This window comes from Eutrema salsugineum, unplaced genomic scaffold (genome assembly GCF_000478725.1).
Source record: "Eutrema salsugineum unplaced genomic scaffold, Eutsalg1_0 scaffold_2, whole genome shotgun sequence".
NCBI lineage: Eukaryota > Viridiplantae > Streptophyta > Magnoliopsida > Brassicales > Brassicaceae > Eutrema > Eutrema salsugineum.
Window position 1 is genome coordinate 580,897 of NW_006256829.1, and position 25,337 is coordinate 606,233.

General features: G+C 34.9%; 8 protein-coding genes, 1 long non-coding RNA gene and 1 other non-coding gene across 12 annotated transcripts; 6 read left to right on the forward strand and 4 right to left on the reverse strand.

Moving 5' to 3' along the window:
• The first annotated feature begins 766 nt into the window (after positions 1-766).
• LOC18017831 (short-chain dehydrogenase TIC 32, chloroplastic) lies at positions 767-3,348 on the forward strand. Its single transcript, XM_024156047.1, has 8 exons — positions 767-995; positions 1,098-1,329; positions 1,940-2,019; positions 2,175-2,328; positions 2,422-2,500; positions 2,658-2,742; positions 2,832-2,878; positions 2,976-3,348. Exons 1-8 carry the CDS (start codon positions 878-880, stop codon positions 3,174-3,176), a joined length of 996 nt encoding a protein of 331 aa, XP_024011815.1. The 5' UTR covers positions 767-877; the 3' UTR covers positions 3,177-3,348.
• On the reverse strand, positions 2,412-3,863 carry LOC112086709. The gene is made up of 3 exons (XR_002899580.1): positions 3,729-3,863; positions 3,389-3,525; positions 2,412-2,505 (listed from the first exon to the last, which is right to left on the reverse strand). It is a non-coding gene; the product is annotated as an uncharacterized LOC112086709 (long non-coding RNA).
• Positions 3,864-6,589: 2,726 nt separating this feature from the next.
• On the reverse strand, positions 6,590-6,976 carry LOC18017832. Its single transcript, XM_006398650.2, has one exon. The coding sequence runs from the start codon at positions 6,885-6,887 to the stop codon at positions 6,660-6,662; it is 228 nt and encodes a 75-aa protein (XP_006398713.1). The 5' UTR covers positions 6,888-6,976; the 3' UTR covers positions 6,590-6,659.
• A 2,406-nt stretch (positions 6,977-9,382) lies between these two features.
• On the forward strand, positions 9,383-10,556 carry LOC18017833 (probable histone H2A.4). The gene is made up of 2 exons (XM_006398651.2): positions 9,383-9,723; positions 10,104-10,556. The coding sequence occupies exons 1-2, from the start codon at positions 9,514-9,516 to the stop codon at positions 10,350-10,352; spliced, it is 459 nt and encodes a 152-aa protein (XP_006398714.1). The 5' UTR covers positions 9,383-9,513; the 3' UTR covers positions 10,353-10,556.
• A 1,965-nt stretch (positions 10,557-12,521) lies between these two features.
• Positions 12,522-13,346, forward strand: LOC18017834. Its single transcript, XM_006398652.2, has 3 exons — positions 12,522-12,660; positions 12,827-12,932; positions 13,066-13,346. Exons 1-3 carry the CDS (start codon positions 12,619-12,621, stop codon positions 13,191-13,193), a joined length of 276 nt encoding a protein of 91 aa, XP_006398715.1. The 5' UTR covers positions 12,522-12,618; the 3' UTR covers positions 13,194-13,346.
• Positions 13,347-16,649: 3,303 nt separating this feature from the next.
• Positions 16,650-18,031, forward strand: LOC18017836 (protein SLOW GREEN 1, chloroplastic). Its single transcript, XM_006398654.2, has one exon. The coding sequence runs from the start codon at positions 16,883-16,885 to the stop codon at positions 17,873-17,875; it is 993 nt and encodes a 330-aa protein (XP_006398717.1). The 5' UTR covers positions 16,650-16,882; the 3' UTR covers positions 17,876-18,031.
• A 210-nt stretch (positions 18,032-18,241) lies between these two features.
• Positions 18,242-19,629, reverse strand: LOC18017837 (protein SODIUM POTASSIUM ROOT DEFECTIVE 1). The gene is made up of 3 exons (XM_006398655.2): positions 18,796-19,629; positions 18,640-18,715; positions 18,242-18,500 (listed from the first exon to the last, which is right to left on the reverse strand). The coding sequence occupies exons 1-3, from the start codon at positions 19,537-19,539 to the stop codon at positions 18,367-18,369; spliced, it is 954 nt and encodes a 317-aa protein (XP_006398718.1). The 5' UTR covers positions 19,540-19,629; the 3' UTR covers positions 18,242-18,366.
• Positions 19,630-20,184: 555 nt separating this feature from the next.
• LOC18017838 (60S ribosomal protein L35-4) lies at positions 20,185-21,514 on the forward strand. The gene is made up of 4 exons (XM_006398656.2): positions 20,185-20,293; positions 20,372-20,507; positions 20,928-21,084; positions 21,249-21,514. Exons 1-4 carry the CDS (start codon positions 20,290-20,292, stop codon positions 21,321-21,323), a joined length of 372 nt encoding a protein of 123 aa, XP_006398719.1. The 5' UTR covers positions 20,185-20,289; the 3' UTR covers positions 21,324-21,514.
• Positions 21,515-21,613: 99 nt separating this feature from the next.
• TRNAR-UCG lies at positions 21,614-21,687 on the reverse strand. Its single transcript has one exon. It is a non-coding gene; the product is annotated as a tRNA-Arg (tRNA).
• Positions 21,688-22,650: 963 nt separating this feature from the next.
• On the forward strand, positions 22,651-25,112 carry LOC18017839 (ankyrin repeat-containing protein At5g02620). Of its 3 annotated transcripts, none has more exons than XM_024156131.1 (3): positions 22,651-22,790; positions 22,898-23,230; positions 23,569-25,112. In XM_024156131.1, the coding sequence occupies exons 2-3, from the start codon at positions 22,918-22,920 to the stop codon at positions 24,912-24,914; spliced, it is 1,659 nt and encodes a 552-aa protein (XP_024011899.1). In that variant the 5' UTR covers positions 22,651-22,790; positions 22,898-22,917; the 3' UTR covers positions 24,915-25,112. The 3 variants fall into 3 exon arrangements, with proteins under 3 accessions (XP_024011899.1, XP_024011898.1, XP_006398720.1); XM_006398657.2 differs by having other exon boundaries at positions 22,673-23,230; positions 23,569-23,978; positions 24,060-25,112; XM_024156130.1 differs by having other exon boundaries at positions 22,668-23,230.
• Positions 25,113-25,337: the final 225 nt, after the last annotated feature.

Here is a 25,337-nt window from a genome sequence, read left to right on the forward strand (position 1 = left end):
GTTCCAAACATCCTCGTTTGTGTCATTCTCTACACGAAGAAACCAGTCCAATTTAATTTGATTTTTTATTGGTTTAGAAGGTAAAATGAAGTCATCGGTTTAGTTGCATAACCTACCTATAATTGTAAGAATATAAAATAAAATTAATAAGATGGTAGCTAAAAAGAAATTCGTCTATATAATTAGGAGGGATTTGGGTAAGTGGTAACACACTCACTAGAAACATGTGAAGAAAGAAGGATGTCAAGTAGCTGAACGCTTGTATAGTAGCCAACGGCTTCTCACCAACCCTTCATTAATAATTTGGTCAACTCGATTTTGTTTCAACATTTAGTTATTCAATACCCGTTTAGTCACCTTAAAAAATGGGATTAATCATCAATTCCCAAATGTTACGTTTACTCTGTATTATGTTCAATTTGGGATACAAGAAATATATCAAAATTTGCTGTAGTTTTAGAAAAACGAAGGTCCACTACTACAGTAGTCACACTAATTTATACCAATACAACTCAAGGAAAATTACGAGATAGACATGCTTAATTCTATTTCGAACTATCGACCGCCAAAAATATCAATTTTAAAATAATATATCAAATATTGGTGTGGATGGGTTATGATATTATGGAGTATTTACTACTATTCATAGATCCATTCACGTAATAATGACGATGAAACTAGAAGGCACGAAAAAAAAAAAAGGCATTAATGAAAGTCTTTGCCACTTATAAATACGATTCTCTCATAGTACTACATTATTCTCTCAAAACATCTCTTCTTGTTCTTCTTTTTTTGTCTCTTTCTCTCTCTTTCATATTGGTTCTTGAGAGGCATATCAGTGAATATCATTAAAAAAGAAGAGGCCAATCTAGGAAAAATGGGACTATATTCACTGATCACAGGGAGAAGGGGACCAAGTGGGTTTGGTTCAGCTTCAACAGCTGAAGAGGTTACTCAAGGGATTGATGCAACTCATCTCACTGCAATCATCACAGGTACATACATGTATATATCAATGCCGTCGTATAATGGATATGTCATATTCAAAACATATAATGCAAAATTATATAACTGATTCTGAAATGATATGTGATTAGGAGGGACAGGAGGGATAGGGATGGAGACAGCGAGGGTGATGGCGAAGAGAGGAGCTCATGTGGTGATCGGTGCCCGAAACATTGGAGCTTCAGAAAACGCCAAAACTGAGATCCTCAGACAAAACCCAAACGCACGTGTCACCCTGCTCCACTTAGATCTCTCTTCTTTCAAATCCATCAAAGCCTTCGTTCGTGACTTTCATGCCCTCCACCTTCCTCTCAATCTCCTCATGTACACTCTCTCTCTCTCTCTCTCTGATCACCTTTTCAAAGCGTTTGGAACGCCATTTTTAGCGTTTGGATCATTGATTTCTCGACAGAATGGTATCCACGCTAACAGTTGTTTTTGTTACCATTCATCTGTTCTTATTGTCAGTTAAAAAAAAATGACTAACATTACATCACCCAACATTTTTTATAAGGTCAACTTCTATTTTTTTTTTATGTCTAAGGTTAGATATCCGTTAACATCAAAAAACGCTGAACATTTAACTGCTGTTAATGTTGCCATTGTTATTTCAGTGTGGTACCATTTAACTTCTACAGTATTAATATTTATTAATGTTGCTATTTCAATGAGGTAACATTAGGGGACCATTATTAATCATAAACCCAGAAAACACGAGGAGAACCCCCATAGACGCCCAGACCCCAGCAGACCAGTGTTAATAGATAGAATAGAATATTTTTTTTTTAACATTAGCTTGTGGATAATGTCTATATAAAGTAAATGTAAAGAGTCTATCGGTGGAAGAAAAAAAAAACTGGATAAAGTTCCTAAAACTCTACCAAGTTTTGTATCGATATAGATAATTAAATTGTACAAATAATGTTGTTTGTAGAAACAACGCAGGAGTAATGTTCTGTCCATACCAACTCTCTGAAGATGGAATCGAATTGCAGTTTGCTACAAATCACATTGGTAAAAAAGTCTTTTTCTTTTTATGTGTACATATAAAGTTAAAAAGCTTTAGTTTTGTGTGTATCAGTCAGAAAATAGACCTAAAATTGAAGTATTTTATCTGTCTGCTTCATAATTGAAATATTAATTGTTGAATTTAACACTACTGTATATAGGTCATTTTCTGTTGACAAACTTGCTCCTAGATACAATGAAGAGCACAGCTAAAACTAGTGGCGTTGAAGGAAGAATTTTGAATCTATCATCTATAGCTCATATCTATACTTACCCAGAGGGAATCCAATTCGACAGCATCAATGACATATGCAGGTAAATCCCATACTTATTTCAAAACTTAGAATAATCTACAACCGTTATAGATGAGCTAGCTTTACACATTGCATCTCACAATTCTTCTTTCAGTTACTCGGATAAAAGAGCTTATGGACAATCGAAACTAGCCAATATATTGCACGCGAATGAGCTCTCCCGTCAACTTCAGGTCGCCTTCACACACACACACACACACACACACACACACACACTCAAAAATTAACAAATTTATTAAAGTGTTAGTAATTATTAGATGTTGGAGATCACAGATGCATAACATACAAGATAAACTCAAAATCTTGTTGTGACAATGTTTTGTTTGGTAGGAAGAGGGAGTGAACATAACAGTGAATTCAGTTCACCCAGGTCTCATCCTCACCAATCTCTTCCAACACACTGCTGTTTTAATGAGTAAACTTTTTTTCTCTATTTTTTACTTCAGATGATTTCTTTCGTTTTTTTTCACTATTATATATAACTTAAACCCCCAATTTTCACAGGGTTCTTGAAGTTCTTCAGCTTCTACTTGTGGAAAAATATACCTCAGGTACTTATATAGTAGCAGAATCTCAAGACTTAGCCAATTCTGTGTTTTTATGAGTAAGAGAAAAAGATTGTGAAACTCAATGTTATGTTGTGAACAGGGAGCAGCTACAACATGTTATGTTGCTCTGCAACCAAGTCTGAAGGGAGTGACAGGAAAGTACTTTGCAGATTGCAATGAAGTCACTCCAAGCAAACTTGCACGAGATGAGACTCTCGCAGAAAAACTCTGGGATTTCAGCGTTAAGCTCATCAAATCGGTTTCTAAACAGAACTACCTGGGTTTCGAGGACACCAACTAAGATTTTCTTGTTGTTACTCTAAAGAGATGAAAAAAGCAAAGAATGTGTGAGATTACCTTGTTTCCAAGTCATTTTATCGAGTGAATATGTAACCGTGTTTATCTTCTTATAGTATTGAACAACAACAAAAAAATTGGTTGTTCATCACTTGATTATTCCATGATGACCACCATAAAAAGCTAAAAACAGAGAAAGAGAAGAGTGAAACATACATTACAAAGAAGAGCATGCATGACTATAAACGTTGCCTGAAAGCATTAACATATCATTCCTCAAGGCTCAAAGCCCATTAAACAGAGAAACCAAGGAGGCAACCATGGAGCAAACACGTTTAGTTTGTTCCAAAATCCTGATTAATCAAACAACTCGATATCATTATCAACACAAACGAAATTGAGTTTTATCCACTAAGCTTTGATAAGAAAATGCAATTCCCTTAAGAAAGCTTGTAGCTAATCAAACGAGACAACGTTTCAAATGGGCTCCGAAACAAATCTGACGAAATCTAATACCTCTCGACATTTATCAAACAGCGCAACAACGATCGATTACCTCGTCTCGTCGGAGACTCCTCCTTGTCTCGGTGATTCGTCCCAGCGAATCGTGAATTTTACAGTTGTACGGCTCCGGCGACCACCGATCACTATGAGGAAGAAGCTTTTGGTGAAATCAGATTGGGTAATTCGGTTTATGTTGTCTCGGTGCAATCTGGAGTTTGGTTTATTCCGGTTATAACGCAAATGATACGAACTACTAATTAAAGTTTCTGGTTGGGATTTAATTTTTTTTTGGGACCCATTTAGTTTTTTAAAAAATATATCATGTATTTTAACGACATCGTGTAACGGTATTTGTTGGGCCGGGCCCATTATAAAACGTGGCTCCTAGCAGAAGTTCATTCACCACGTGTCTACACGCTATATTATCTTTTGGAAATTATCGACAAATATTTTTGTTTGATAACTCAGGTGTCTTGGTCCCATTGAGGTGGGTCCAGACTAGTTACGTGGACAGCCAAATAGCACTCCACGTGTCGGCTCCTGAGATGCTGCAACCAATATGTGAATTCTGCAGTGATCGAGACTCGAACTCGTGATGGCGGGTACCTCAGCTAAAAATTTTTTACCACCAGAACTAGAAGCTTCGGTTATTGACAAATATTTTATTTCCTTTTTAAAAATTTTGGACAGACTTGACTTCTTTCCAAAGTTGTATAACCAATAAGATTTTTGTTGTAGACATTACTTTTTTGGAAAATTGAGACCGAAATTGACTGAGTTACAACATTTTTTTTGAAAAAAATGAAAAAAAACAATGGAGTCATTTGTTAAAGTTTGTTGTTTCTACTAAATAAACGATATGTAGCCATTATTTTCTATGTAAAAACAATGAAGAAGCCTTTTAACAAAAAAAATTGTTAACAACAAAAAGTTCTGTCGGTATTTGTTAACAAAAACTTTAATGGAGCCTTTAAATAAAAAAACATTAACGCTATGTCGCCATTATTTACTTTTGACATCAATCATCAAAATTTTTTGTAACACCCATAAGTTACATTAATTATCTAGGAAAAAGAAAAATTAACTCAACTTCTTACTGAGTTTGTGGCTTTGATGACTTGGTCTTTTCGCTTTTTCTTTGTTCTCTGACTTTCACCTTTATTCTCTCGTTGGAGATTTAAGAAGATAACTATTGCTGACCATAAAGTAAAGTTTATATTTTCAGTCATAACCATAAATCTTTTTAAATATTAAAACATTCATTGGAAACAGACAAAACGTCAGATCGATGGCAATAGTATTAATGTTAGAAAAAGATTATGTATAGTGTTGTTACTATGCCCCTCTTCCATCTTACAAATTTATTACTTCCTCACAATTTATTTGCTTAATTGTCGTCGGGAATACCGACGGAATCTTCTCCCATGCATTAGCTAGTCTTCTCCCGAGAAATTTGGATCTACTTTAATCATTTTATTTACTTTTCGGTCCTCTTTTTATTTTTTTGACCTAAATACCTAATAATTTGTTTTTGATTGAACTACTATTCTCCGTCTATTGGATTATATAAATAAAAACTGCATTTTATTCATTAATCTTCATTATCCGATATTTATTATTCGTAAACATCAATACTTTGATCGATCTTTAGGGCGACCAAAACCACTGGCCACATGAAAACTGATGGTTACGACAGCTCTGACCTCACTTATATACTGCATTCTGTAAAATATTTATTGACAACGCTATGTTTGCGTGACTGTATTATTGGAATATTTCTTTGCCATATTAAGTTTAACAACCATATTTTTATAATATATATAACTATATATCATGAAATATAGAAAAACTAAACGTAAAACCATTCTGCGCTTTGTGTGTAGATTTTTTTTATTTTCTTTTTTGAACCTTATGTGTAAAGTTTTTTGTAGAAACTAATTTTAAATTATGGCTTGCACTTTGCTTTGGGTCCCATACAGTTAAACTTTTATTAATTAATTTCTATACCATTCTCGTTTGGCATTTACTGTATATGGATGAATGTAACTACATGTAAGGTATCAGAAAGATGCGATTTCGGTCAACACATACCGAACTTATTGCGTAAGAAATAAAAAGAAATATCTGTGTGCGTGCTCAATGGAGACATCAATGAACATTTTGTCTTTTTTTCAACACATCATCTTTTTAAAATTTTTTTTTTTGTGCCCATATTCGAATAGTAATGTTAGTCGAAATATTATATCGTCAGCTTGGAAACCCAGATATATGTTGACTAATCTGGATAAGATAAATAAAAATGATAGAATATTTAAGTATAATGTTTTTAAAAATATTACATCTCAAGTCAGAAAGAAAGGAAAAAGAAGGAGATCATCTTTCTTTCTTTTATTTTTGACATCAAAGAAGAAGATCATCTATACATACGAAATAAGCAATTAACTATAGATTTGACTCTTCGAGTAATTTAAAATATTTCATAATATATAGTAAGTGATTACCAATATTATTGAATTTTGCGTCTATTGATATTTTAAAATTCTTGTTTTCGAACTTCAAAGCTTTTTCATCTTCCAAGTTAGAAGACCCATGAATCTCTCGGTCAATGTCAACCATCACATATAAGATTCTTATAAGTTTTTCAGTGTTCTACTAAATTTTTAAAATTTATACGAAAAAGGAGCTCTCAACTTCAGTTTTGGCTCATTATTATATTTTCGTAGCATTTAGTCCAGCATTTCTATAAACTAAAAATAAAAAAATTCCCCCTGTATTCGTTTACTCATCATCACCAGAAGTCCGAAACAATTAACATTTTTCAATACGCAGTTACGATTGGTCATTATCATACAAGATTAATTAACGAAAGACAAAATTTGTTATTAAGCGAGATTTAAAAAAAGACAGAAGAAGAACAAAAAAAAGGTTTACGCGTTGATTAAAAAGGTTGAAACTTTAATTAAAAACAAAGAGAAAAGCGAAATCAATTAGAAGAGGCATTCCCTTCCTTGCTAGCATTGTCATCATTAATGTTGCTACGGTTTGCCGGAGGAGCCGCCGGAGAAGGCGGAGGGATCTGATGGCGCGGCGGCTGAGAAGGGATGGAGGTGGGAGGATTTGCTGTGAGAGAGATGTCGGAGAGATCGTCGAGGGAGATTGGGAAAACGCTCTGAGACGGTCGTCTCTTGTGTCGGCTTGGTCTCTCCGACATGGTCAGTTACAGATTCAGACAAGAAGGATTAGAAGCAGAGAGAGAGAGAGAGAGAGAGAGAGAGAGAGAGAGTTTGTTGCTGAGTGATGAGATCGGGAGAGAGAGATGGAGGCAGAGTATATATAAAGAGGGTGAAAACAAATGGGTTAGGTAGACGGTGATTATCCGAATTGAGAACATGTATAGGTAAATTCTAGTGTACATATTAAAAATGATAAACGAAAAATTTTCATGAAAATAAAGTAGATTTTATATTTGATACGAATGAAATTATTTACTACAGTGAAATACACGACAATTGTTGGCATCTACTTTATTTTCATGAAAATTTTTCGTTTTTCGTTTTTGTTAATAACGTTTTTAGGAGAACTTATTTAATTAATGTTGTAAATGCCAACAATTATAGTGTATTGAGCGCGGAAAAATAACTTGTTTGGTACAGTAAAGTTATGTAACATAGATTCCGTGTCGTTTATGCTATTTAAATTATATTTCATTAGCCGGAGAAAAAATTTTCAATGTAAATAAAAACAATTAGTTCGCATATATGGTGTGCGTAATTGCGACAAAAAAAAATTGTTATATTGATAACTAAAATAATTTTGTTGAAAATTAAATATAGAGATAAGTTTTTGTACTTAGAACAGAAGAAAACATTTGGTTGACTATATAGTTTACCTTATATGAAAATAATAATAATAATTATAGTAATATACATTTCAATTATTGATTAAAACGATTAAATGTACAAATAATATTTATTTATTGTTTTTGAAAATTTAGTCATTTTAATGCAGCCAAATATTTTACTAGTTAAATTTATTACAATTTATATAATCAATTAAATAAAAAAATAGAAAATGAAAATGCTTCGATTTAAATTATACTCTGTATCATTCTTTTTCATACTCTCTCTGTTCATAATTATTTGATGTTTAAGGTTTTTGCATACAGTTTAAAGATTCATTTAATTTTTATTTTTCCTATACTAAAAATATTATTTATAATCCATTTAAATATCATTCAGCCAATAAAAAAACAATCTGCAGAATATAAAAGGTCAAAAACTATAAAAATTCATTAAATTTTGCATTGAAAAGTGAGAACATCAAATAATTCTGAACAAAAAAACATTCTAAAACATCAAATAATTCTTAACAGAGAGTAATTTTTTTTTCATTAAACAGAATTAAAAACCCTCTCATCAACTTTCTAAAAGGGGACTCCTTTCTAAAGCCAGTTACTACATCAGTCAATCTTTTAGCAATGTAAAATCTTTCTAAGGAGAACCAGTAGTTGTACTTTTTAGTAACTATCTCCAATATTTTCATAGTTTATATTTTTCTGTGCTTGGTCAAATATACAGATCTACGGTTATGAACTGTACATCAATAACACGTTAAAAATGTATATTTATACCAGTTACCTAAGTCTTCCTTTAGTTAGGCACATCTATAGCTAATACCTTAAAGTTGTACTCCTTATAATTTGTGTAGGTAAATAAGTTGTAACACGAGTCCACGTGGTGTTGGAGATACAGAAGCTAATAAACCAATAATTAATTGTCAGTTTGTAACTGAATGATCCCATAATCTTACTTATGCAGTCTCTTAACGTGGAATAAGCTAGGTAGTTACAATTACTTGTAAACTTTCTTTCAAACAAAACAAATTAATGGTAAACTTCTCCAATAACAAAGTTCAATGCATTTAGTGGAAACACAAAAGTTCATTGTTCATTGCATTTGATGGAATATGTATAATAAGGTCTGACAGATATTAAAAACTCCCGGTAAGCTTTTTGACATTAAATTAAAAAGACGCCACAATTATTTTATTATTGTATTAACTTTCCTTTTTCCCGTCCAGAGGGCAAACATTTCTCCCCCATGTGAGGAGATGTCAGTCTCATTGGAAGTAAATGTTGTCGTTATAAGTCCCATAGAGCCATACAGACACGTATGCGAACATGTAACTGTGTCTGAATTTGTTACTAGTTGATAAGATTGATTTAAATGAGACAATGCTTATTTAAAAACTGAAGTATTTTTTTCTTAAAAAGCCGAATTTTAAGAAGATATTCCTCTCGAATTTATTTAGTTGTCGTTTTAAGATTATGCACACAGATTAAGAAAATATTAGTTGTTTTAGTTTTTCAATATAAAAACATCATTAATTATCTATTTAAACACAATTCAATTAATAATAAAACAAATTGTATAATAAAAATAATTTTAAAAAATAAAAAATTAATAAAAAATGACAACTAATTTAAAACAAACAAAATTCTCTAAAACGAAAATTAATAAAAAACGGAGGAAATAATATATGAAGGGATAAAATTGTAACATATTCATTCACTAATCATTTTCTAAGCCCGTTTGAGGAAAACATATCGAATTGAAGAAAAAACCATTTCCAAGGTAGGCAAATCAGCAATTTAATTAAAGCCGTTGATTCATTTGTAATCTGAAGGCTAACATTCATCAACCGAAAAACCCACCAACCTTATTCACAAAAAAAAAAAAAAAGCGAAAGAACAATCTAAGGACAAAGCTATCTCCTCTGTTGCAGATTCCGGTAGATCATATCAGATCAGATCAAATACCTTATCTGATTAGGCAGCCATGGATTCTGGAACAAAAGTGAAAAAAGGAGCGTCTGGAAGAAGAAGTGGAGGTCCGAAGAAGAAACCGGTTTCCCGGTCGGTTAAAGCCGGTCTACAGTTTCCAGTCGGTAGGATCGGTCGGTATCTAAAGAAAGGTCGCTATTCGAAGCGTGTTGGAACCGGAGCTCCGGTGTATCTCGCCGCCGTGCTTGAGTATCTTGTAGCTGAGGTATCAAATTTCTGAGGTCCCTAGCTATCTATATCTATCGGAATCGTCGAGATTTCTTTGATTTTGACTCGAATTATTTTAGAATTTTTTTTTTTTTTTAATTATGTTATTCAGGTACTAATGTTTCGTTGTATATTATCATCCAGATTTTATCGTGAAGCAAATAGAATAAGAAACGATTCCTCAAATCCGGTTTCTTCCATTGATAATCATAGATAGCTATGATTATTATCCAGAGATGCAAAAAAACTAAAGTTACATGTCAATTACCTAAATAAATCATATGCCAGTAAAACAACATTGAGGTACCTTGAGAATCAAATAACACTTGTTCTGAGAATTGACTAATCTGATCATATATATTCCCTGTTATAAATTAGGTTCTTGAGCTTGCTGGTAACGCTGCAAGAGATAACAAGAAGAACCGTATCATACCACGACATGTTCTGTTAGCTGTGAGGAACGACGAGGAGCTAGGGAAGCTACTCAAAGGCGTAACCATCGCACACGGAGGAGTTTTACCAAACATAAACCCAATTCTACTCCCAAAGAAGTCTGAGAAAGCAGCTTCACCTGCAAAAGTGCCCAAGTCACCATCAAAGGCTGCCAAATCCCCTAAGAAGGCATAGTTCTCATTAGCATTCTCCTTCTTCCTCTTGCTTACTCTCCGTGTAACTTGTAATTACACACTCTCCCTCTCTCTGTATGTTGGTCTGTAAAGACAGAACTTCTCTTACCTGTATTCAACAGTCGTAAACAATGTGTAACGTCCAGAAAAGTCTGATCGTCACTGTGTGAATCGAGCCTATTGTTCAGTATGAAATAAAGGATTCTACGTTTCATATACATTTTGATCTTTGTCAATCATACGAGTCGTTTATTTGACTGAAATTTTTGATCAATCGGGAATACTAAAATCCGAATTACACCAAACCCATTAGGCCCGCCCGCCTTCCTTGTATTTTTGTCACAAAGCCCAATAAGAAAGTAGTTTGGGAATTAAGTTAATTGATTGGTAAAAAAACCTACATTATATAGAAAAATCTCTACTACGAATAACGTATTCAACTATTATTTTGCAATTATAATCGATTCTCCTCTTTTTTTTCTCATCCAACGTAATTGGTGAAAGTGGTACCAGCTAAAAGCTAATGGTTGAATTCTTAAGAATTATGAAACATATACGTTATACAAGAAAGTGATTTTATGAACTTTTGATGATGGTAACTTTGTACCAGCTATTGAGTTTCATTGAAGGATTTCTTCGACAAATACCGTTACCAAACTTGGTGGTCCCCCAAAAGGTTCGAGAATCAAACAAATTAAAAACCCTCCTCCCAACATGTGGGGAAACAACTTACTCCTAAGTACACCCAACTCATTCCCTATACTTTACCTAGTACATCAAATTTCTGTGGAACACATATTCGTGGTGTAATGATAGAATGGAATGATTGGTCAGGGAAATAGATTTGTTTCTGCAACACTCTTTTTTCTTTCACAAATTTTTTCAGGAGACTGCATTTTGGATTACTAAATGCAATCAAACAACTATTAGATTATAAATAGTTCAGTCACGGTTTCGCTATTTTGCGTATTGTATTGATGAGCTATTTGGAATGCAAAACATGAACCATGAAGTCTTTCGTTTAGGTTGAATGCTACTTCTGATTATAAACCTAATACTAAAATGGTCTTTTTTCTCCTACAATACAGTTTTTTGTTTATCACTATCAACCAATACAAAGCTAAATAATTTGTGTGCTAGTGTAAAAGGACCTCTTGTCTAATCAAAAACCAGGTCATGAAAATCATTTTGTTAGGTGACTCCAAACCAAATCAAGGGTTTCACCAAAAGGATGGATGGATATAAAAAGCATGCACTTGATGCGAGAGTATATGGATACTACAAACACAATTTTCTCTCTTTTTTTTTACTTAAATTAGATTTATTTCGTAAATAATACTGTTACTATTACAGGTAATTGTAAAAATTACGAAAAAGTCGATTGTTGGTAAGAACAAAATCATGTAATGATGTAAATTATCGACAAATGTCCATCTCGGTTTAGTAACGGTGGGAGTAGATTGTAATTACTGCAGGGAAAAGCTAATAACAGTAAAGATGCTAAACGGGTCATATTATTACTATAGATTTTAACTGTAGGTGGGTCCAATTTCACGTGGGAAATGAGCCGATAGCCACGTAAGCTTACGAGTTATGCATTCCCGTTTAGTAAAATCTCTTGTTATCTCCTCTCAGCCAATCATAAGCAAATGCCCATGTGGGAATATGGGCCCCACCACCAGACCAACGTTACAAGTCAGTAGCTAAAATACTAGCAGAAGCACGCCGTTTAGATTAAGGATAACATATTTTAACAATTAAAAAATTTATACATATGATCTACTGTATTATTTCTTCTAATAATGCTCTTTCAGTTAAGTTTTTTACGTTTTCCTCTTCTTCTATTATCAATAAACACACAATTAGGCGATTCCATGAATACATAAGAATGAAACATGTCACTTTTATTAACAAAAAAGAAAGAGTAACAATCATAAATTGATTTGATTTATTGAATATTATGTAATCGTTTAATTTACGCACCTAAAACAAACCCAGTACATTTTGGTCACTCCGTGACTATTTAGTAAAATTATCATTTTCTCCATTTTTATGATATAAAGGTTTTGTCTTTTTTTTTTAATGAAAGAAAAGGTTTTGTCTTTTTTTTTTCTTCTAGATATTTTTTGACTTATAAATATTTTAATGTCCACCTTCCTCTTTTCTGTTCTTGTAGTGTAATATCCCTACTTTCACCTGCCTCTCTTGCCTTCCTTCATCATCTCTCTAATTTCTCTCTGTATAACAATCTACTCTTTAGATCATATATGGATGATCATAATAGCTCACAAGCATCTTACATCCATTTGGTACCGTCTTAATTATTACTCTTTTTTTTCTCTCCTTGTTATTTCAATCTCTGATCTTGATATATATTATCTCTCAACTGATGCTGATCATATGATACATATATATATATATATATATATAGACGATCGCCATAATACAGTATAAACGTGTATTTATGGGATGCAGGTGCATCATTTGATAGAAGAGTGTATAGTATTCAACATGGGCAAAGAAGAGTGTATGGATGCTCTGTTCAAGCATGCTAATATCAAGCCTATCATCACTTCCACAGGTACATATATACATACACACATCTATAAAATATGGTAGATATATATATATATATATATATATATGTGAATAATGAATTAATAAGATAAGCTGGTAAGGAATGGGAGTGGAGATATAATTGACTAATTTTGCAGTGTGGAAGGAGCTAGAGAAAGAAAACAAAGAGTTCTTCGAGGCATACGAGAGAAGAAGAGAAGAAATACCAACCGAGAAAGAGACAGCTCGAAGAATCCGAGATTTGCTTTCACGAACTACAATCTAAAATTTCGACACCTACTTACTTACATACATATATGCATGTGTATATGTATGTATGAATGAACCCATTCTATGAATACTTTTAGAAATACGTATTATGATTGTCAGTGGCGAATGAATAATTTCATCAATTGGAAAATTCTCTTTTTTCACCTTACTTTAATGGGTTTTTGCACCCTCCCCTCTCTTCTTTACGATAAAACTTTAGAAGCATTTTTGGTTCGTGAACATTTTTCAGGTAAAAAAAATTGATTACTCAACTATATATTCATAATTGAATTGTATGAAATTGATATTTTTTATTTAATTTTATATGCGGAATTTACATGTAAGCTAAAAATAATAACATTATACGTGTACGTATACGACTATTTCATCTCCAAATCTAGTTATAGTTTACCGAAATGAAAACACAACTAATTTCAGTATTGGTTCTATCTCTGACCGATAGAATCTCAAACACTTCAAACCTATGATGTGATTTACTCATCTACAGTCAACAGTCATTTGACCACCATCAATAAGATTTAAGATAAACAATCTAATTTCTTAGACCTCGACATTAATTAGTTTGAGTCGTGTTTAATTAGAAAAACCCAATGATGGAAGAAAAGTGTAGGACAGACATCGAATGGTGGAGATGCCACGTGGAAGGAACGTGGAGGCACGTGCGAATGTTCGTCATTACATAGGATTGCGTGTTAGGATTTGGTGATGACTATGAAAACTCTGATGGCATTTTCTGTTTTGTTGTTTCAAAAAAAAAAAAAAAAAAATTGGTCAATGTTCAGAAGCTAAGTTTGGTGAAAAGTAGTAGTAGTACGACTCTCGTCTTTATTTAGTTTTTCAATTTTTTTTTTATTTCTTTCAAAAAACTAGTTTGTTTTTGTTTCCCAAATACAATCTCCGTTTTTTTCGGTTTATTGATTGGACCGACTCCGACTGGACCATTCTAAATTTTTGTCTAAGATATAGTTTTCTTTAGTAGCTAGAGATGAATAATACCAGTGGATCCAATTAATGAGGCCAATGAACACAAGTAAGTAACCAGTACCAGAGATGGCCAATCTATTTTTAGATCGATTTTATACCTTTCTCACTTATCTTATTATTAAAAAGAATAAACGCATCTTAAAATGTAACATATAGTTCCATACTTCCATTTGATTCAGTATGAGCTTTTTAATGTGTGTTTTTGGGCGGGGTTTGCTTTATATTACACAAGGGATTGGAATAAAGGATTGCAGGATTGGAAATTTTCCTTTACACCGCTTGCTATATTTAATAGGACAAACAAGTACTTAAATGTGAAAGTCAATCAATCTTGTTTCTTCAAAATAGATTCGAATTTGGTACCTTCTTTTGCAAAACGGAAAATTTTATATATTTTAAATAGAAAACACGAAAGTAGGCACAACACAAATGAAAAAAAGAGCAAACAAGAAAACGAAATGCTTAAAACGACACCGTACTTTGGAAATACCAATGAAAACGTAATGTCATGTAGTTCCAAGCTCTTTGGCATGCAGTTTCAATTGTTTTAAATTTCTTCATTGTTAATAAAAATAAAAGTTTCGGACGGTCCAGTTTATTTGCGTAACCTTCGCATACACTTCTTGTAACGTTAACATCTCATTTTGGTCAATCGAAGAGTATTCATTAATCTGGAGGAATCAAATTTTTTGTAACCACAAGTTCACGAGTATACGACGAAGAAGAGTTGCAATGAACAAATCAACAAATGATGGGATTTTGTTTTATTGTTTATTCAGTCATGACTTTTGTTTTGTATTCAGGTTATGCTGATATTATATATTACCGGTAACATATAAAGAGGAATAACTTTTAGACGTCACGACAGTTTTGGCGTTATTAGAATCGAAACTAATTGGTTGTAACTAATCAAAGCATTGACAAAAAAAAAAAAACAATGAAATTTTGTTTTCTTTGTGCGTATTGGTATTAATGGACTGACGATTATATTCTTTCGTGATCTAGGGATAATTACCCACACTCTATAACTAAATATTTCAAAAGGTTAAAAAAAAACCAAATTAATTAATCATCAGAAGCTCCTTGAGATTTTGAATCTTTAATAGTTTAATTCCAGTCTCGACAAAAACTTCGTTTCATAATCCATAGAAGCCCATTAATAACGTAAGAGCATATGTAGCTAACGAAAGCCCAAACAATAAAAGGATAGTTTTCCTCATCGTTGTCATCTATGGGATATATACGGTCTCGTGTAGACAGTATTCTATGGGATCTGTAACGCTTTTGATTGCAGAAATTAGGGTTGAAATTTATCAAGTAATCATTGGTGAAATATATAAAACGGAAATTTGAGCAGTTTCATAGTTGGATTTATATGTGGACATTGTTACTAACCTCAAGTAATCATAGAATTGGAAGATTACACTTTTTCTGTGTGATTCATAGTTTTTGTAACGGTTTACTGGTTGATGAATATCGATCATAGATCAGATCAAACTTTAAAAAGGTTACGAATAGGGAACTGACTTAGTCATATAGAAAAGCTCATAGTTTTATTAAAGGCAACTATTACATCATATCTATTTTTTATCTGAAAATTTGCAATAACAAAGATTCAGAACAAAGTTTTGGTTTTGCCTGCAGTGTTTGGTGGCTTCACAGACTGCACATGGTTAGTGGTTTTGCCTGCAGTGTTTGGCGGCTTCACAGGTTGCACATGGTAAGTGTTTTTGACTGCACTGTTTGGTGGCTTCACAGATTGCACATGGTAAGTTGTTTTGCTCGCAGTTTTTGGTGGCAGCACAGGTGCAGACAAAGGCAAACGGTCAGTGGTTTGTGCTGGAGGAGCTCCAGGTGGATTATCTGAACTCCCTGGAGAAGGTCCTGACCGGTGCAGAGCCTTGGTTTGGTCTGGAGTGGTTGCATCAAGGACACTAGCGAAGAAGAGACTATAAGATATCACAAGAACTAAAGCGAGTTTTGCCATTGCTAACTAGTTTGAAAACTACTGTGAGATTTTTTTGATCTGGGTTTAGGGTTTATATATTGTAGAAAATCACATCCTCTGTTCAACTTGGAATAGTAGTTGGAAGAGAAAAGAAGATCATAGGCATACCTTCTCTTCAAACTCAAACACAGACCAAATCTTTTAAAACTTGTGGATAAGCATAATGCTATCGTCATTATCACTAATTAACTTTGTTTAATTTGTTTGCCTACTTTTGTTTTACACTGGCTAGTGGTTACCATAACACTCCACCAAATTATCTTTATTAGTTAATCCATTGTTTTTGTGTTTTGTTAATTCTTTTTTTTGTGCAAATCTTGATCTTAAGGTTATCCATTTGCCCAACTAAACTTTAAAACATTTCACGTTTATGTGTGTAAATGCCTTGTAAAAATAAAACTTTATGCCTAAATCTCATATAAATCAGAGTATACATGACTGTATAACGCATTGTTTAAAGTGCATAACAAGTAATACAAATCCTCAATGGCTCTCTGATTCTGTTAATTTAAATTTAACTATTCAGCCCATTATGCCTGCAAATCTCCAATTAATCTGGTTATAAAAAGCCCAAAATGAAGTGACGTCGTTTTGATATTGTTAACAACATTTTTGCTTTGGTATCTTCTTCGGCTTCTATCATCTTAATCTCGTCGCCGTCGTTTAGGGTTTTTTGATCCAAGGAGCCAACTATGGCGTCTCTGGCCAAGTTTCACTATTGTGACCAAATACCCCTCCTCAGTCTCAGCGGTCACAGTAGATTTCAACCTAAACCTAACTCATACCAAATCCTACAGAAGCCTCCTCGGTCTCGCGTCATTAGAGCTTCGTCTTCTTCATCAGGCCCTAAACCCTCATTGCTCAAAACAACCTGTGTAACTCTCACCACAGCCGCCGCTTTGTTCTCTGCTTCCCTACACCTCGCCGCCAGACCCGCCACCGCAACTCCAATCGCGCCTCCTCCTCCACCGTCATCCACGGCGGCAAATCTCGCTGCCGAAATACCCGGAGAAACGGACCAAATCTCGTTGCAACAAGAGGAAGAAGCAGCTCTCGAGAAGCATCTCGCTAGCCATCCAAACGACGTTGAAGCTCTTCAGTCACTGATGAAAATCAAACTCCAGTCGAAGAATATCGAGCACGCGTTGGAGATTCTAAACCGTCTGATCGAAATCGATCCGGAAGAACAAGAATGGCAAATTCTAAAGGCTCAGATGCAAACCTACGGCGGCGATTTTGACTCGGCGACGAAAGGATTCGAGGAGATTCTGATGAAAGATCCGTTTCGCGTGGAAGCTTATCACGGATTGGTAATGGCTTACTCGGACTCGGAATTAAAATTATCAGAGCTCGAGAGTAGAATCAGCGAAGCTATGGAGAAATGCAAGAAGGAAGATAGGAAGAAGGATTTTCGAGATTTCATGCTGTTGATTGCGCAGATCAGGGTAATACAAGGGAATCCAATAGAAGCACTTAGGGTTTATCAGGAATTGGTGAAAGATGAGCCTAGAGATTTTAGGCCATATCTATGTCAAGGTCTGATTTATACGTTGATGAAGAAGAAAGACGAAGCAGAGAAGCATTTCGAGCAGTTTCGAAGATTGGTTCCTGAGAATCATCCGTATAAAGAGTATTTTGATGCCAATGTGCTCAACACTAACAAGCTTTTCGCAAATATTCGGTAAACAAAACAAAATAAAATCTGAGCTTTGACTCCAAAGTTTTGTGTTTTGTTGAATGCTTAGAGTTGTTAACGGGTTTGTATTTGGGGCATAATCTTTTTAATATACACGCAAATGTGACAAATGCTATGAATAATAGTGAATCTAATCCGTTTTTAGCTTATTTGATATTATAGCATTCTCTTATGCAAATAGTGGTGTTTGGCACAACTTTAATAATATAGAAAAGTTACAGAAATACTTTTAATAAGTTCTGTTTGGCAACAAAAATACTTATGCTTAGATAGTATATAGATATTGAATGTCAAAAATAAAATACATGATAATATTTTTTTTCAACTCCCCCAATTCTATTTTCAGATTTTTTTGTAAATTTTCATGCCATTACCAATTCCACACACAAATAAACGGCCAAAAGCGAGTAACATTTTCACAAATTTTGTTTTCCAACATGAACATAACAACATAGAAAAATAAACAGAGGAAAAAAGAAATTACTTCTGAATAATCTCAGGCCAAAACTGTGCGTTTTTAACTTTGGAAATACTCGCCAACACAGTTAACGGCGTTACGTCTCCCGTCACGGTAACTTTCTTTGCAGCGAAGTCTATGTTAAACGACGTCACTCCTACACAAACGATCACAAGCACCAAAACAGAGTCTTTAAATTTTTTCTTTTTCTAACTTAAGAATTGAATCATTAATACTTACAATCAATCCATCAAAAACAAAATACTTTCAAAAGAAGTACATTGATTGTTTATTACCTTTCAATTTCGAAAGATGTTTCTTGACTTTCCCTGCACAGCCTTTGCAGTGAAGTGACACTCTCAAAACAACAACCTTTAGAAGAAATTTTGTTTTAAGTTTGATATAAGATATAACTTCATGATTATAAAAAAGGGTTTTGTTTGATGATTTACTTGATCGGAAGATGAGTTCTTCTCCGGTGGCGGCGGCGATGGTGGTGGAGGAGGTGGTGGGGGTTGTGGAGGAGAGAATTTGAAATCGGGAGACGAAACATCTTTATCTTCAAGAGAGCTCTGAGATGCTGTCGGAGAAGCCTTTGTGGATTCAGAGAAAGGATTATCCGGAGACATAACCGGATCACAATCCAAGAATCCATCGAAGAAATCGGGTTGCTTCTTCTCCAAGAATGAAGAAGAAGAAGGAGAAGAAGAGAGAAACTTAGAGGCGTTTATTATCAATCTATCTTCGTGAGTTTTATCCAAATTATCAGCTATGGTTATCTCCCGTTCAATAGGTAATGGAATCGGGTCGGAGTCAACAAACCCGTCAAAGAAAACCGGATTGCTCAATAAGTACCTTGAAGAACCTTGAGGAGTGTCACTGCTAAAACAACCAACCGGTGACTTACCAACGCCACAGTCACTTTTCTTGCTCTTCCTCTTCGCAACACGTTTTTGCTCAGTACTTTCTAGGCCCAATCTAGTCTTAAGAGGAGTATGGTATGTAGAAGAAGAAGAAGAAGAGGAATTATTGTTTGGAGAAGGTGGAGGAGTGAGTCTCCGACCGTCACGTATGATTGGGTTATGACGGTCAATGGCTCGACCACCGAGCCGGACTGTGGCTGGAGATGAAGGTTGTGAGGTTTGGTTCATGGTTGAGCAAATGTTTGTTGTTGATGCTTTAGAGGCACATAACATTTCTGATATCTTTTTTTTTTTCTTTCTTCTTGTGATGCCAAAGAGTTTTAAAAGAAAGTCTGTAGTTGTTGTATACAAACGAAACGAGGAGAGGTTTCTGTAGTGACATATAAATTAAATTAAAAGAAATGTAACTAAATTTTAGGTTCCTGTTAAAGATATTTCTTTTTTTTTTTGCTGATGGAATCGACTTTAGAAAAAGATATTTTTATTCGGATTCTTATCAAACCAATGTGTGAGATTGTTAGGTATTAGAAACCGTGTGGAAATTTTTGATTCGGATGACTTGATGGTTTTGTTTGAACATAAAAACGAAGATGATCATTTACAGAAAAAAAAAAACAGAGAAAAAATATCGTAAACAAATCGATAAAGTCCCACTCTTTTCTGGCCATGCCTTATTGATAATTTCGAATCTAATTCTCACAGTCACATAACTCGAAAAATCAGAATCTGATGCTATGCGGTTGATTAACGAATTTATTCCCAATGCTCTCACAATTCCCACTTTTTTCATCGTTTCGCCTTTACGACCCAATAAGTAGCTTTAGTAGAGCCCAATAATATATGAATATAAATATTGGGCTTCGAACGGCCCACTAGAATCCTTCAGACGAGTTTTCGAGGGTTTTGTAACTCAGTTGGATTCACAAAAGGCATCGTATAAATTGCCTTCTTCCTCCAAATTAGGCTTGCGAGCCAGAAACGAGGAAGTAGCGGCGCAGCAAGTTCAACACCAGCAAGCTCACGATGGGTATGACGACGCACAGATCCTTGAACGTTCCTTAATTATAAATTACGCAGTTCTGATTGGGTTTTTATTGTTGCTTAGCGAGGATTAAGGTTCACGAGCTTAGAGAGAAATCGAAGACCGATCTTCAGAACCAGTTGAAAGATTTCAAGAATGAGCTCGCCCTCCTCCGTGTCGCTAAAGTCACCGGAGGTGCCCCTAACAAGCTCTCCAAAATGTACGTATTTGCCATACATAGGCGTATTTGTGTGTGTATATATCCACATTTTGTTTGGATTTAGTCTAATTCGTGATTAGGAGATTTGCCATTTCGATTTTAGATTAAGAAACTGTTGCATTGACGTTATTGATATTTAATTTGAGGATTTTGTCGGAAAGTTAGCAATATGTTTATCTGTTTCGAAATTGCATTTGTAGCATTTAAAGGAAATGTTCATATCTTCCTCTGTTTCGGATTTGCATTTGTATGCTGTATTTACAATTATGCAATTAACTTACATCCCAAAGATTATGGTTCGCAATCGTATCGTAAATCAAATGAAAATGGGTCCTCGAATAAGTTGTTTATCACACTTTTTGATTTTGTGTGTTTTGATTCGATAACTCAATTGACTGAATTTTGTCTTTTGATCCTCAGCAAGGTTGTGAGGAAATCCATTGCTCAGGTGTTGACAGTGATCTCACAGAAGCAGAAATTTGCTCTAAGAGAAGCATACAAGAACAAGAAGTTGTTGCCTCTTGATCTCCGCCCCAAGAAAACACGTGCTATCCGCAGACGTCTTACCAAGCATCAGGTATTAACTTTCATTACCATTTTCAAACTAATAATATATTTAGACGCATCTAGCTTGGTTCTTCTTATGAAAATTGTTAATTTGTTATCCCATCTTTGCTAGCTTACTCAGTACCATCTGGACATGTGCCTGAGTTTTCGTAAATGGGTTATTTTGTGTTGCAGGCTTCGTTAAAGACAGAGCGTGAGAAGAAGAAGGAGATGTATTTCCCAGTGCGAAAGTACGCTATCAAAGTCTAGTTTCATTCTCCAGATTAGCTCCTAGAAATGATTCAGCTTTTTGATTACTCCTTTATGTATTCTCTTCCGTTTTGTCCACCTTTTATTTCTATTTGTACTCAAGTTTTGTTATAGAACTGCCAAATCTCCCTCTCTCGCGAACCTTTTTTTCTTCATAAATATTGAACCAAGTCTCGCTTTTGTGGTTTCTTCGTATCAAATTCGACAAATTCGTATACGCAGATGTGTTTCATTAAAATGATTTTTGGCTTTAGAACTTCAATGTGAAAAAAAAAGAGGGTTAATAACGACGACCACAGTGGGAGTCGAACCCACGACCTTTTGATCCGAAGTCAAACGCGCTAATCCACTGCGCTATGCGGTCACGTTGCTAAGTTGTCTCTTAAATTAGTAATTATTATCTAGTTTCTTATAATATGAGTTTTGCCATAACAGAGTGTCACTCGCGTTTGGGTCGCGTGAAAAGCGTGGCACCATATTTGTCCATGGAAATAGGCCAATAGCGATGGCTCGCGGCCTTATTGAACTTTTTGTCACAAGTGTAGCGCGTGTAACCTATTAATAATTCACTTTGGAACCATTATTTCGCTAGTGGAACTAATCCGTCCATGGAAATACGATTTCGGAGTTTCAACCCAACTTTCAACAAAAATAAAGTATTTTCCAACGTTTCAACCGAAATTTAGGATTTTCTTCATCAAATGCTTATAATGTTTTGCCGTTATTTTTCCACGTTCATACAGATACAACCTATAATGGTGGCTCCATTTATAAATATCTTCATATGTCATTTTTCAGTGACAATCATTTTTATTTATCTATTTTATTCAGTGGCACAGAGAGCTTTTTTTTTGCGTTTCAATTCTTTGTTTTCTATCAGCTATTTATTTAGGGAAAGCGATTCTGTTGGTTCTGATAACAGGCTTTGTTCTCGGCAGTTCATGATATTCAGTAGTGTTTACTATTAAATTGACTGTAACTAAATAAGAAGTAAATGTAGAAAAGTATTCGTCCTTCTTACTATATATTTTTGCTTTGGAATCTTCCTTGTTCTTGTTTATAAACTATAGCATAGAATCATTTTCTGAGAGTAAACAATCTATATCTGAAAAAGGTTCTCCTTCCTTTTAGTGTCGTACAGTGGATAAGCTTTTGACTTATATATCAAACGTTTGGTAAAACTCTTGGTAAAATTGTATAGAATGGAAAAATTAGCTAAGAAAATCATAGTAATTAAAGATAAAACCAAATTTATTGTAGATGATTGTTAAATTTCAGAGCAAATACGATATGTTAAGTTTCGGATTTCTTTAAAAAAAAAATGACAAGCAATAATGTATTGTTGCAGGTCGACACTAAGTTTGATCATGTTACTGTAATAAGATAATTAAGATATGATATACAACACAAGAGGCCAAAATCACGAGCAGAGGTCATAACATTTTCTGTTTCTTCTCCAGTATTCATGTGAGTCTTGTCGAATTTGATCCTCCCTCTTCTTCCTCAAATCTCCATGTACAGTTCATAATTCGATCTGGTTTCTTCTTTCTTGGCCAAATTTCAAATCCCAAAAGACTCAACAAGAATCATCATCATGAAAGGGCATAAAAAGACGATGACTAAGCAGACAACGGCGAGACGTGACGACACGCCGTTACTCACGGCGGTTAGAGAAGGCAACACGGAGCTTATTTTGCAGATGATCGGTGAATACGACGGCGTAGAGCTGAAAGAGTTGCTGGCGGAACAAAACCAGTCAGGAGAAACGGCTTTATACGTGGCGGCGGAGTCCGGTCACACCGACATGGTTAAGATTCTGATGAAACACTCCGACTCTGTCTTAGCCGGAACCAAGGCCAAAAACGGCTTCGACGCCTTTCACATCGCCGCCAAAAACGGAAATCTAAGTGAGTTGACCCAAAAATCTTTCTTATTTAATGATCACAAAGCAATTTTCCACAGATATGGTGTAAGATGATATCTACTCAAGAAGCTAATTATGTGCTAATGGTACTTGTGTATTTATTGGGTATCTTGTGAATTTTTTCTATCTTAGTCAATGAGTTCACAAGTTATGTGAAGAAGAGATCTAGTTTATAAGCCAACTATATGCAATTTGCTAACTGAGAAAGTTTCACATGAATCGTTATTAGACTTTAGGGACTAAAGGCTGAAAATTTCCTTTTTAACAAAAGAAGAAAGAAATGTCGTTGATGCGGATTTGAATTTTTGGTATTTGTTGTAGAGATTCTTGATGTGTTAATGGAAGCAAACCCAGAGCTTTCATTTACATTTGATTCATCCAAAACGACAGCGCTTCACACGGCCGCTTCTCAGGGCCATGGAGAGATCGTTTGTTTCCTGCTGGATAAAGGTGTGGACTTGGCCGCTATTGCAAGAAGCAACGGTAAAACCGCTTTGCACTCTGCGGCTAGGAACGGGCACACAGAGATTGTCAAGGAGCTGCTTGGAAAGAAGGCTGGAATGGTTACAAGAGTCGACAAGAAAGGTCAAACCGCGCTTCATATGGCGGTCAAAGGACAGAACGCTGAGATCGTTGATGCGTTGATGAAAGCAAATTCTTCGTTGATCAATGCAGCCGATAATAAAGGCAACACTCCTTTGCATATCGCAGTCCGTAAAAACAGAGCAGAGGTAATTAATTGTTTCAAAGTTGGAACCTTTCATGAATCTTTCATATTTCAAAGTTGGAATCTTTCTTCTTTTTCTTGGCAGATTGTTCAGACGGTTTTAAAGTATGATGAGATCAGTAGAGTGGGGGTTAATAAATCAGGGGAAACAGCTCTTGATATCGCTGAGAAAACAGGACTGCACGAGATTGTAGCGCTTCTGCAGAAGATCGGTATGCAGAACGCGAGATCCATCAAGCCAGCTGCAACGACGGAAACATCAGGCGGCTCATCTAGGAAACTGAAAGAAACGGTTAGCGAAATAGGCCACGAGGTGCACACACAGCTTGAACATACAGGTAGAACGAGAAGAGAGATCCAAGGAATCGCTAAACGAGTCAACAAAATGCACACGGAAGGACTCAACAACGCGATAAACTCCACAACCGTAGTCGCCATTCTCATAGCAACCGTGGCTTTCGCAGCTATCTTCAACGTTCCAGGCCAGTTCACGGATGATCCGAATAATGTTCCGCCAGGGTACACAGTTGGAGAAGCGAGAGCAGCTTCAAGACCCGAGTTTTTGATATTTGTTGTGTTTGATTCTTTCGCGCTCTTCATCTCTTTGGCCGTGGTTGTTGTTCAGACATCAGTGGTGGTTATAGAGAGGAAGGCGAAGAAGCAAATGATGGCGATAATCAACAAGCTCATGTGGATGGCTTGCATAATGATCTCTGTCGCCTTCTTATCGCTGTCTTTTGTTGTTGTCGGAGATAAAGAGAAGCCTTTGGCGATTGGTGTAACCGCCATTGGAGCTTTGATCATGGTTTCAACACTTGGGACTATGTGTTATTGGGTGGTTGCGAATCGGATTGAAGGTTCTAAGTCGTCTCCAGCTTCAATGATGTCAGATCCTGAGTTAGTTGATCACAAGCATAACCGGAAACTTTATGCGGTTTGATTAGAGTGAAAGGGGCAGTATAATTCATTGAAGAACACAGAGATTTTGTATCTACAAATAAAAGAGATCTCTCTGTACTAAATACGAGAAGCAAGAAGTTCTCAGAAGTGTGTTACAACATAAACTAGAAAAAACGTACATCTTTCTGTACTCTACTTTGCCTCTTCAAAGTCTAAACCGACTTAGATGTTACAGAAACAAAATAAATGACAAAATTCATCACAAAAAATTGAGGAATTATTTTCACTTTGTATATACTAACTCTTCTAGGATGGTTTAGGATTTGGAGTATGAGGAAATTTATGTAATGATCATCATGATATAAATTGTAAGCAAATAACAAATTTACGAGGAAGAAATGGGTTGAATCATAAATAAGTAGACAAATTGTCTTGTTGGTGAGCCTTGGAGTTTAAACGTCAG